General features: G+C 47.8%; 1 protein-coding gene across 4 annotated transcripts in view; it reads right to left on the bottom strand.

Annotated features, from left to right (window-relative positions):
* LOC145361989 (rho guanine nucleotide exchange factor 25-like) overlaps nucleotides 1-12,187 on the bottom strand; it is a 196,279-nt gene that overhangs the window by 5,993 nt on the left and 178,099 nt on the right. For all 4 annotated transcript variants that reach the window (XM_080217994.1, XM_080217993.1, XM_080217992.1 and 1 more), the window contains 4 exons: nucleotides 8,366-8,443; nucleotides 6,107-6,298; nucleotides 1,985-2,165; nucleotides 855-1,093 (listed from right to left, as the gene is read on the bottom strand). In XM_080217994.1, the coding sequence (XP_080074120.1) occupies nucleotides 855-1,093; nucleotides 1,985-2,165; nucleotides 6,107-6,298; nucleotides 8,366-8,443 (690 nt within the window). The remainder of the gene's footprint in view (nucleotides 1-854; nucleotides 1,094-1,984; nucleotides 2,166-6,106; nucleotides 6,299-8,365; nucleotides 8,444-12,187) is intronic.

Below are 12,187 nucleotides of genomic sequence, written 5' to 3'. Positions count from 1 at the left end.
CATACCAGCATGTAAGCCTGTGTGTAGCTAACTTATTTTGAAGAGGAATTTAAGTCTATTAGAGGACTATTGCTTAAATTGGAACTAATAGAGATAGATGAGCAGTTAAGAATTGTATCTTGTCATATTGAAGTATTTCAGTTGGTAAATGTTACACTAATTCATTTGTTATAGTTAAACTGCATTGTTAAAATAAAATTTGTTCAGATAGAAGCTTCCTAGTGGGTCAATAGAATCACATTACTACAATAATAGCAGAAAAATAGAGGGAAATGGCCAAACAACAGTTGTGAGCCTGGTCAATCATGGCAGGATTGGGGGAATCCTCAGCTGAGGAAAAAGGAAGCTATATTGGAATCACTGCTATCAAAGGTGGCATCGTTGGACCATATGCACGGGCAGCAAGTGTTGGTGGAATGAAACTCCTCATCCTCACACGAATGCCAAAATCAAAAAGATAGTTGGGGTCGAGTCAAACTTCACAATATACCTGGGGTTTCAGAATTAGTCCTGAACAGGCGTAGATGGGCAAAAGAGAATTGTCACCAACACTTGCTGCCCATGCATATGTTCCAACGATGCCACCTTTGGTACCAATGATTCCAATATGGCTTCCTTTTTCCTCAGCCGAGGGCTCCCCCACTCTGGGCACACAACTGTTGTTCGTCCATTTCCTGCTATTTTCTGCTTTTATGGGAGTCGTGCTCTGAATGATGCTTCAGCTAAGGCTTGCTAGCTCAGGATAAGATCAAGGTTTGAAGTAGATCCTACTTTGGGACAATTGTAGAGAATTCCCGTTAGACCCTGTGAAAGGAGCCCTTTCGAAGCTGGTTGCCTTCGACGCCGCTGCTTACCTTCCCCTGATGCTGATTTGGTTCCAGGGTGGCACTGCCAGTCCTGCAGGGGGGCAGAAACAGCGTTGGCAGTGACGTGTTGTAGGCCTTCATGGAGGGAAACTGGTTGCGGTCCATGGATGCTGAAGAATGGGGTCTCATGCCAGCTGAGATGGAGAGTGCTGTCCGAGTATCACGGGGTCTTCCCAGGCTGTTGGATTTGTTTTCCCTCCGCTGGTACTCGATAGGTGATTGCAGAGCTAGAAAAATGGAATGAAAGGCTTCAGGTTTGATCCAAATTGCTAACAAAAAACCCCTTTGTGCTGCAACAACTTACCTCGATATATTGCATTTAACATTGAGGCCCTTCAGAGCAGTATAATCAGACACAATTTGAGGGATGGTTGAGTAGTTTGGGTCATAGAATCACAGAATCCTGACAGTATAGAAGAGGCTATTCAGCCCATCACATCTGCACCAATTCTCTGACAGAGTTCCCCACACAGGCCCTCTTCCCCACTCTATCTCTGTAATCCCATACATTTAGCATGGCTATTTCACCTAACCTACACATTGGACACTAAGGGGCAATTTAGCATGGCCAATCCACCCTAACCTGCACATCTTTGGATACGCTAATCCTTAACTCAATACATCAATACCCCTTACCATTTTGTATACCTCAATTAGATCTCTTCTCATTCTTCTGAACTCCAGGGAGTATTGGCCTAAACTATTGTTGATTGAGGCATGAAATAATGGGACCGAACAACTCAGCTACTCTACAAAATGATGCCAATGTCATCACATCTCTGAGGCAGGAAAAGTGTGGGCGAGAACTGGCCATGGTGGCATACTCACCAGGCTGGCAACAGGAAATGAGGAATGTGCCCGTGTTTGGAACTGTAGTTGAGAGCCCAGTTTCACAACATCCTCAACAAACACAGCGCCCTCCACGTGGACTGCAGCCATTCAAGATGGCGGCCCACCACCACCTTCTCAAAGGGCAACTAGGGATGGGCAAGAAATGCTGGCCTGGTCAGTGACGCCCATATCCCGCAAATTAGAAAACTCCTTGGAATGGTTTCATCCTGCCAAAAGATTTCCACGCAAAGAGATTTCTTTCAAATCAGCGATTGTGATCTACGCACCATTCAGAAAGTTCCGTTGTGTTTCCAAGATCTGGCTAACATTCGAAACCCAGGCCTGCTGGATTTCAGGATTAGTGGCTTGTAGGACGTAGCGCACCATGTTCCCATCCGTCCCACGTGAGGTCAAGGCAAATTTACAAGGGTCATTGTCCACGGATTCCTCAAGGCCAAGGCAGCTCACCTGGATTTCAAAAACAAGGGAGAGACAATTCAATACTCCTCACTTTTATATTTCAGCCGGACCCTCCAAAGTGTGCGGCTAAATCCAGATGTTTGGGCTGATGGCTTCACAGGAGTGTTACAAAGGGAATTGGGCCACAGAAGGATATTAGAACAGGGGAACAAAGAGGTAGACAATAGTTAAGCTTAGTTTAAGTCAGCTTACGCTGCCATAGAACACAGAATCCCTACAGTGCAGGAGGAGGCCATCTGGCCCATCAAGCCTGCACTGACCACAATCCCACCCAGGCCCTAACCCCATATCCTCACATATTTCCCCTGATGTTAAGGGGCAATTTAGCATGGCCAATCCACCTAACCTACACATCTTTGGACACCAAGGGACAATTTAGCATGGCCAATCCACCTAACCTACACATCTTTGGACACTAAGGGGCAATTTAGCATGGCCAATCCACCCTAACCTGCACATCTTTCAGACTGTGGGAGGAAACCAGAGCACCGGGAGGAAACCCACGCAGACACTGGGAGAATGTGCAACCGCCACACAGACAGTGACCCAAACTGGGAATCGAACCTGGGTCCCTGGCGCCGAGAGGCAGCAGTGCCAACCACTGTGCCCCGTCCACCCATGACCCTTATCTGTTGTTTATGGCATTCCACATTGAGGGAAACTAATTTAGGGACAATTTATTACCTCCAATCAGCCCAATAGCACATCTTTGGGGTGTGGGAGGAAACCGGAGCACCCGGAGAAAACCCACACAAGCACGGGGAGAATGCGCAAACTCCCACAGACACCGGCCCAAATCCATGTGTCTGCACAGCAAACAGTGATAGTCACTGAGCTGTCGTGTTGCCCAGCATCTGGTCCAGTTTAAGCGCACACTAACGACATGAAGCACTAGGCTACTCTTGAACATCCAAGAGCAGCCCTAGTATGACCCATCGTGTGTATGCCCCTCATTGGACAACAAGGCGGACTGACTTAAAACCTGTGAATTAAAAGAGAAAAACATTAGTATCATAGAAAAACATTAGTACCATACTAGATAAGATACTAGACACGGCACTGTGGCACAGCGGTTAGCACTGCTGCCTCACAGTGCCAGGGACCTGGGATCAATTCTGGCCTTGGGTCACTGTCTGTGTGGAGTCTGCACACTCTCCCTGTGTCTGTGTGGGTTTCCTCTGGGTGCTCCAGTTTCCTCCCACAGTCCAAAGATGTGCAGGTTAGGGGGATTGGTCATGCTAACTTGCCCGTTAGTGTCCAAGGATGTGCAGGTTAGGGTGGATTGGCCGTGCTAAATTGTCCCTTAGTGTCCAAAGATGTGTAGGTTAGGGTGGATTGGCCGTGCTAAATTGTCCCTTAGTGTCCAAAGATGTGTAGGTTAGATGGATTGGCCATGCTAAATTGTCCCTTAGTGTCCAAAGATGTGCAGTTTGGGTGGATTGGCCATGCTAAATTGACACTAATGTCCAAAGATGTGCAGGTTAGGGGGATTAAGTTGGAACATAAGAACTAGGAGCAGGTCCATCTGGCCCTTTGAGTCTGCTCCGCCATTCAATAAGGTCATGGCTGATCTTTTTGTGGACTCAGCTCCACTTACCCACCCACTCATCATAATCCTTAATTCCCTTGGTGTTCAAAAATGTATCTATCCTTGCCTTAAAAATATTCATTGAAGTAGCCTCAACTCCTTCTCTGGGCAGGGAGTTCCACAGATTCACAACCCTTTACCATTTGCCATGGTCAACATGTGGGGTTACAGGAATAGCACGGGGGAGAGGGTCTGGGTAAGATGCTTTGTCAGAGAGAGTTGGTACAGACTTGATGGGCCAAATGGCCTCTTCTGCACTGTAAGGATTCAATGGTTCTAAGTACAGGGCTCGATCTGAGCCAAAATATCGAGAAGGGTGCCATTCTGAGGCTGGACACTAGGTGGTGTGCAAGAACAATGTTACTCTGCGCTCTTGCCACTTGGTGTACTGCAAACCCAGCGATGCACAGTGTGAAGAAGTTTCCTGTGGACTGACTCCCTGCAGCCCCTCTTAACCTGTCATTTCTGGACACGCTCTGTTAAATTGCAGACTTTTTGGGAAAGTGAAAACACAAACAAGGGATAATTTGCACTTATTCCCAGGGATCTTTAAAATGAGCTGTTTATAAAGATTGATTGGAGGGAGGCCATTGAGTCTGGAATAACGGGCAGCTCCTAGCAGTCCCACAGAACGATTTAGCTCCTGATTGGTTAGTGTGAATGAGAAAGGGGATTGAGCCTGCATTACACCCCGCAGCGGACCATGCTGACAACATCAGGTGGCCAATTGTCCAGTTGTTTTAATTTTTTTTATCCATTCCTAGGACACGGACATCGCTGGTTGGGCCAGCATTTATTGTCCATCCCTAGTTGCCCGAGGACAGTTGAGAGTCGACCACACTGCTGTGTCTCTGGAGTCACATATAGGCCAGACCGGGTAAGGACGGCAGATTTCCTTCCCTAAAGGACATTAGTGAACCAGATAGGTTTTTCTGACAATGGTTTCATCAGTAGATTCTTAATTTGGATAATTTTCATTCAGTTCAAATTCCACCATCGAACCCGGGTCCCCCAGAACATTAGCTGAGTTTCCGGATTAATAGTCTAGCGATAATACCACTGGGCCATCACCTCCCCATTTGTCCCTTCGTGTCCAAAGGTGTTTAGGTTAGGTCATCACCAGGCCATCGCCTCCCCAATGAGTAGAGAGGTTTTTGCCACCTGTTACACTGTGAAAATCAGGATCGTTTATTCCTTTTGCATTTTGATGCCTTTTCTCCACTAGTGTCCTAGAACGAGAGGGGCTGGGGTTTAATCGTTTGTATGGCTGCTTCTGTGGGGAGTTGGTTTCATGACATGAGGGTCATGCAGAGTTTATCTGTTTTCGTCATTTTATTTGTTTTTTTGCTATAATCCTTGAATTCTTCTCCAAAGATGTGTAGGTTAGGTGGATTGGCCATGCTAAATTGCCCCTTAGTGTCAGGGGGAACTAGCTAGGGCAAATGCGTAGAGATTATGGGGACAGTGTCTGGGTGGGATTGTGGTCGGTGCAGACTAGATGGGCTGATTGGCCTCCTTCTGCACTACAGGGGTTCTATGACTTACACTGGAGGAATACAATTTTAATTCCCTCCACCTTTTTTTTATATAAGATGGAGAGTGCCACAGCAGGATGGTGGGTTGGGTTGGAGGTGGTTGGTATGTTCTTATGAGTCTTTATTGTGGGTTAGGAACATCTCACCATTAGAACTATTGGGGCCACGCTTTTCCTTTGTATTTGGTTAGACTGGGATTCGGGAATCCTTGCTTAAAACTACAGACAGATCATGAGCGGGATTTGCCCGCCATCGTAGTGCAGACGTTTTTTTATTGAAGTTTATTTATTTGTGTCACAAGTAGGCTTACATTAACACTGCAGTGGAGTTACTGTGAAAATCCCCTAGTCGCCTGTTTGGGTACATGGAGGGAGAATTAGCATGGTCAGTGCACCTAACCAGAACATCTTTGGACTGTGGGAAGAAACCGGAGCACCTGGAGGAAACCCATGCAGACACGGGGAGAACATGCAAATTCCACACAGACAGTGACCCAAGGCCGGGATCGAACCCGGGTCCCTGGTGCTGTGAGACAGCAGTGCTGATCAATGTGCCACCGTGCTGCCCCGTGTCAGTTAGCATGGCCAATCACCTAACCACCACATCTTTCGGACTGTGGGAGGAAACCAGAGCACCTGGAGGAAACCCACGCAGACACGGGGAGAACGTGCAGACTCCACACAGACAGTGACCCAAGGCTGGGAATCGAACCCGGGGTCCCTGGTGCTGTGAGGCAGCAGTGTGAACCACGGTGTCACCGTGCCACTCTTGGTAACAAACAGAAAGCTTACCCATGCGGGCATTACCTTAATATTGTTCTTGAAGAGATAGCCTGGCAGTGAAAACCCTTTCTTCTTCTCCAGTGGTTCGCTGAAGATCACAATCTGTTCGAAGAGGAAAACCCGCCGCTCTTTGCTGCGGGACAGAAAGCTCACATCTTGCTCGATCACGTGGAAGGTATCCTGTTGAAGGAGCTTTCCCTGAGCGGTTATTTTGCCCTGGATTAGGAAAGAAAATGGAGCACCTGTCAGGTTTGGGATAAATTACGCCGATTCAACATCGAGGGATAAGTTTAAAGTTTATTTATTAGTGTCATAAGTCTGTTTACATTAAAAACTGGATAAAAGCAAAATACTGCAGATGCTTGAATCTAAAACCGAGGGGGAAAATGCTGGAAAATCTCAGCTGGTCTGACAGCATCTGTGGGGAGAGAAAAGAGCTGACATTTCGAGTCCAGGTGACCCTTTGTCAAAACTGGGTCATCTGGACTCGAAACATTCTCGAGGCTGACATTAACACTGCAATGAAGTTACTGTGAAAATCCCCTAGTTGCCACACTCCTGTTCGGTTACACTGAGGGAGAATTTAGCACGGCCAATCCACCCTAACCAGCACGTCTTTCAGACTGTGGGAGGAAACCAGAGCACCCGGGGGAAACCCACGCAGACACGGGGAGAATGTGCAAACTCCACACTGACGGTGACCCAAGCTGGGAGTCGAACCTGGGTCCCTGGCGCGGTGAGGCAGCAGTGCTAACCCTTCCTTGCTGTGGCACTCTCGGTGTGCTGTTGCTTCAGGGCAAATCTCTTTCTAGTCCGGTTGGTTTCGAGCCAACACCTTATTGGTGAACCGTGCTGTGATAACCCTCAGGACTTGCACGGGGAATCACTGATTGACCTCCCTGATGGACTCTTTGAATACGAGTTCCCTGGGGACTGGTAATTAACTCACCAAGTGGAGCTCATATACCAAACCCTGGATAAAGCAAGACCCTCAGTGGGTCTATTATTCATTGTCCAGGTTGTGGGTGGCATGGTGGCACAGTGGTTAGCACTGCTGCCTCACAGCACCAGGGACTCAGGTTTGATTCCTGGCTTGGGTCATCGTCTATGCGGATATGCATGTTCTCCCTGTGTCTGCATGGGTTTCCTCCCACAGTCTGAAAGACATGCTCGTTAGGGTGCATTGGCCGTGCTAAATTCTCCCTCAGAGTACCCGAACAGGCGCTAGAGTGTGGCGACTAGGGAATTTCACAGTAACTTCATTGCAGTGTTAATGCAAGCCTACTTGTGACACGAATAAATAAACTTGGGACCTGTTTGTGTTCACCACAGGATTGTGGTCTTGCTTTACTTTATTTTGTGCAATGAAACACTGTTCCTTTACATGTGACTCCTGGAGTTATTATAAGCGTGTGCACTCCACCCAACCCCCTAAGAGGGATTGAGCATAGAAACATCGAAAGTCGAAGCAGGAGTCGGCCATTCGGCCCTTCGAGCCTGCTCCGCCATTCATTTTGATCATGGATGATCATCAAATTCAATATCCTGATCCCCCCTCCCCCCCGTATCCCTCGACCCCTTTAGCCCCAAGAGTGATATCTAATTTCTTCCTGAAATCACACAATGTTTTGGCCTCAACTACTTTCTGTGGGAGTGAATTCCACACATTCCCCACCCTCTGGGTGAAGAAATTTCTCCTCACCTCAGTCCTAAAAGGTTTACCCCTTATCCTCAAACTATGACCCCCTAGTTCTGGACTCCCCCCACCATCGGGAACATTCTTTCTGAGTCTACCCTGTCTAACCCTGTTAGAATTTTATAAGTTTACCCCTTATCCTCAAACCATGACCCCTAGTTCTGGATTCCCCCCACCATCGGGAACATTCTTTCTGAATCTACCCTGTCTAACCCTGTTAGAATTTTATAAGTTTCTATCAGATCCCCTCTCACTCTTCTAAACTCCAGTGAATATAATCCTAACCGACTTAGTCTCTCCTCATATGACAGAGCTGCCATCCCAGGAATCAGCCTGGTAAACCTTCGCTGTGCTCCCTCTATAGCAAGGACATCCTTCCTCAGATAAGGAGACCAAAACTGCACACAATACTCCAGGTGTGGCCTCACCAACGCCCTATACAACTGTAGCAAAACATCTCTATTCCTATACTGACCAGACGGTGCAGGAGGAGACTTTCCAAGGCTTGTTAACAGGACTTTGTCAATGACGTAACAACAGAGACATTCTGCAGTCCCCTAAGGAATGGAAGTGAAATCAAGGCTTACCTCAAAGCCCTGTAAACGGCCCACGTTCATCATATCATTGCAGCGTCTCGGCACAAAGCACATCACCTCCACAGCTTTCTACAAAGGTAGAAACATTGCACGATTTAAGCATATACAAATAGGATTGTCTTCTCTACACTGACATTCCTGCCATTCCATTCAATGGGGATGTGTCTGTGCATTATATACAAACTAGAACAGTATAGCATAGGCCCTTTGGCCCACCATGTTGTGCCGATCATGATGCTAAATTAAACTCATCCCTTCTGCCTGCCCTTGCTCCGGGGGCAGCATGGTGGCACAGTGGTTAGCACTGCTGCCTCACAGTGCCAGGGACCGGGTTCGATTCAGGCCTTGCGTCTGTGTGGAGTTTGCACGTTCTCCCCATGCCTGCGTGGGTTTCATGTGGGATTTCCCCCCACAGACTGAAAGATGTGCGGGTTAGATGAATTGGTCATGCTAAATTGACCTTAGTATCAGGGGGATTAGCAGGACAAATATGTGAGGTTATGGGGATGGGGCCTGGGTGGGATTGTGGTCGATGCAGACTCGATGGGCCAAATGGCCTCCTGCACAGTAGGAGTCTATGATTCTCTGATATCCCTCTATTCTTTGCATATTCATATGCTTATCTAAAAGCCCTTTAAACACCCCCCATCGTATCAGCTTCCACCATCACCCCTGGCAGCGCGTTCCAGACACTCTCTGTGTAAAAAAACTTGCCCCTCACATCTCCTTCGAACTTTCCCCCTCTCACTTTCAGTGCGTGCCCCCTAGTATTAGACATTTCAACTCTGTGAGAAAGATTCTAACTGTCAAACCCTATTTATGCCTTTCAGAATTTTATAGATTTCTATAGATTATAGATTGCAATCACCCTCTCCAAAGCCTCCACATCTTTCCGACCAGAATTGAACGCAATACTCTAAGTACAGCCTGACTAAAGTTTTATAAAGCAGTCACATGGCATCCTGACTCAGAATCACAGAATCCCTACAGTGCAGAAGGAGGCCATTTGGCCCATCAAATTTGTAAAGACAACAATCCCACTCAGAACCTATCCCCATAACCCCACATATTTACCCCCTGCTAATTCCCCTGACACTAGTGTCAATTTTAGCCTGGCCAATCCACCTAGCTGGCACATCTTTGGACTGTGGGAGGAAACCGGAGCACCTGGAGGAAACCCACGCAGACACGGGGAGAACGTGCAGACTCCACACAGACAGTGATCCAAGGCCGTGAGTCGAACCCACGTCCCTGGCGCTGTGAGGCAGCAGTGCCATCCCAGAGGAGGAACAGGGTGTGATCTTCCCAGTGCCCTGGCCAACAATTATCTCTCAAACAACAGCTTAACAAAAATAACAGATTAACTTCTCCATTATCTCATCACTGTTTAGAGACCTTGCTGCCTCTCCCCATGTTTCATTCGTTTTGGAGTACTTTTGGAGATTGTGAAGAGTGCAGCATCAAATGGAAATGATCTCCTTATCCTTGTAGCTCAACAGGAAGGTTCAAGTAGATGAATTGTGCAATTAGTTGGAGTGGAAGGTACTCCACTGTAGGCAGGACGTGACTGTATTTAGGCCATAATTCTCCATCAGGGATGGACGCAGTCAGCATGTGCAGTTTAAAGCTTCTTCGTCCAATGTGTAAAAAAAATTTAACACTTGTTTCAGTATTTTCAGTATCAATCAGCACAATTAAATTTTTAACCCCATGGGGTGGCATAGTGGTTAGCACTGCTGCTGCACAGTGCCAGGGACCTGGGTTCAATTCTAATTCCAGGCAATTATCTGTGCAAAGTCTGCATGTTCCCCCCATGTCAGCATGGGTTTCCTCCAGCTGCTTCAGTTTCCTCCCACACTCCATAGACATTCAGTGTCCAATGATGTGCAGGTTAGGGTGGATTGGCCGTGCTAAATTGTCCCTTAGTGTCCAAAGATGTGTAGGTTAGGGTGGATTGGCAATGCTAAATTGTCCCTTAGTGTCCAAAGATGTGTAGGTTAGGGTGGATTGGCCATGCTAAATTGTCCCTTAGTGTCCCAAAGATGTGCAGGTTAGGATGGATTGGCCATGCTAAATTGTCCCTTAGTGTCCCAAAGATGTGTAGGTTAGGGTGGATTGGCCATGCTAAATTGTCCCTTAATGTCCAAAGATGTGCAGGTTAGGTAGAAACTCCACTTTGCTGCCTTAAACCCATAACCCTCGATTCCCTTACTGATGAAAAATCCGTCAATCTCAGCCTTGAACATATTTAACAACCCAGCCTCTACAGTCCTCTGTGGTAAAGAATTCCACAGATTCACTCCCCTCAGAGAGAAGAAATTCCTCCTATCTCTGTCTTCAATGGGTGACCCCCTTACTCTGAGATGCTGCCCTCTGGTCCCAGACTCTCCCCAAGGGGAAACAGTCTCTCAGCATCTACCCTGCCAAGCCCCCTGAGAATCTATTACTTCTCAATAAGGTCACCTCTCATTCATCTAAACTCCAATGAGTACAGACCCAACCTACTCAGCCTCTCCTCATAAGAAAATCCCTTCCTCCCCGGGATCGACTGAGTGAACCTTCTATGGACTGCTTCCAATGCTAGGATATCTTTTCTTAGATAAGGAGACCAAAACTGTTCACAGTATTCCAGGTGTGGTCTAACTAGAGTTCCTGTATAGTTTCAGCAAGATTTCCCTATTTTAATACACCATTCCCTTTGGAATCAAGGCCAACATTCCACTGGCCTTCCCTATTACCCGCTGAACTTGCTGGTTCTGTGCCGAACCTGTCAGCCAACCAGTGAAATAGCCCTGGCATGCCAGAGTCACAAAAAACAACTTGCATATTCTTCCAGAATGTAAATCATCCCAACTAGTCTCGCTAACTTTGACCCTGAGCTACGTAACGAGATATTAGGTCCGGTGACCAAAAACGCGATTAAAGAGGTTGATTTAACAGGGCATCTTAAAGGAAGGGGTGGAGAGGGGGATGGAGAGGTTTAGGGAGGGAATTCCAGAGTTTGGGGCAGAGGCAGCTGAAGGTACGGCCGCCAATGGCAGAGCGATGGAAATCAGGGATGTTCAAGAGGCCAGAATTAGAGGAGTGCAGAGATCTCAGAGAATTGTAGGGGGCTGGAGGAGGTTACAGAGATAGGGAGGGGGGTGTAGGGGACTACAGGAGGTTACAGAGATAGGGAGGGGGTGTAGGGGGCTGGAGGAGGTTACAGAGATAGGGAGGGGGTGTAGGGGGGCTAGAGGAGGTTACAGAGATAGGGAGGGGGGGGTGTAGGGGGGCTGGAGGAGGTTACAGAGATAGGGAGGGGGGTGTAGGGGGGCTGGAGGAGGTTACAGAGATAGGGAGGGGGGTGTAGGGGGGCTGGAGGAGGTTACAGAGATAGGGAGGGGGGTGTAGGGGGGCTGGAGGAGGTTACAGAGATAGGGAGGGGGTGTAGGGGGTTACAGAGATAGGGAGGGGTGTAGGGGGCTGGAGGGGGTTGCAGAGATAGGGAGGGGGGCTGGAGGAGGTTACAGAGATAGGGAGGGGATGTAGGGGGCTGGAAGAGGTTACAGAGATTGGGAGGGGGTGTGGAGCTGGAGGAGGTTACAGAGATAGGGAGGCGTGTAGGAGGCTGGAGGCGAGGTTACAGAAATAGGGAGAGGGTGAGGAGATGGAGGGATTTGAAAACAAGGATGAGAAAGTTGGAATCTTGAAGGTGCCAATGGAGGGGTAAGAATAGGGGTGTCTCAGTCTAAAAATAAGGGTTAAGCTATTCAGGACTGAGATGAGAAAGAATTTCTTCACTCAGAGAGTTGTGAACCTGTGGAATTCGCT

This window comes from Carcharhinus amblyrhynchos, chromosome X, assembly GCF_965287045.1.
Source record: "Carcharhinus amblyrhynchos chromosome X, sCarAmb.v2.hapA, whole genome shotgun sequence".
In the NCBI taxonomy this organism is placed as follows: Eukaryota; Metazoa; Chordata; class Chondrichthyes; order Carcharhiniformes; family Carcharhinidae; genus Carcharhinus; species Carcharhinus amblyrhynchos.
This window is presented reverse-complemented; position numbering and strand designations above follow the sequence as displayed.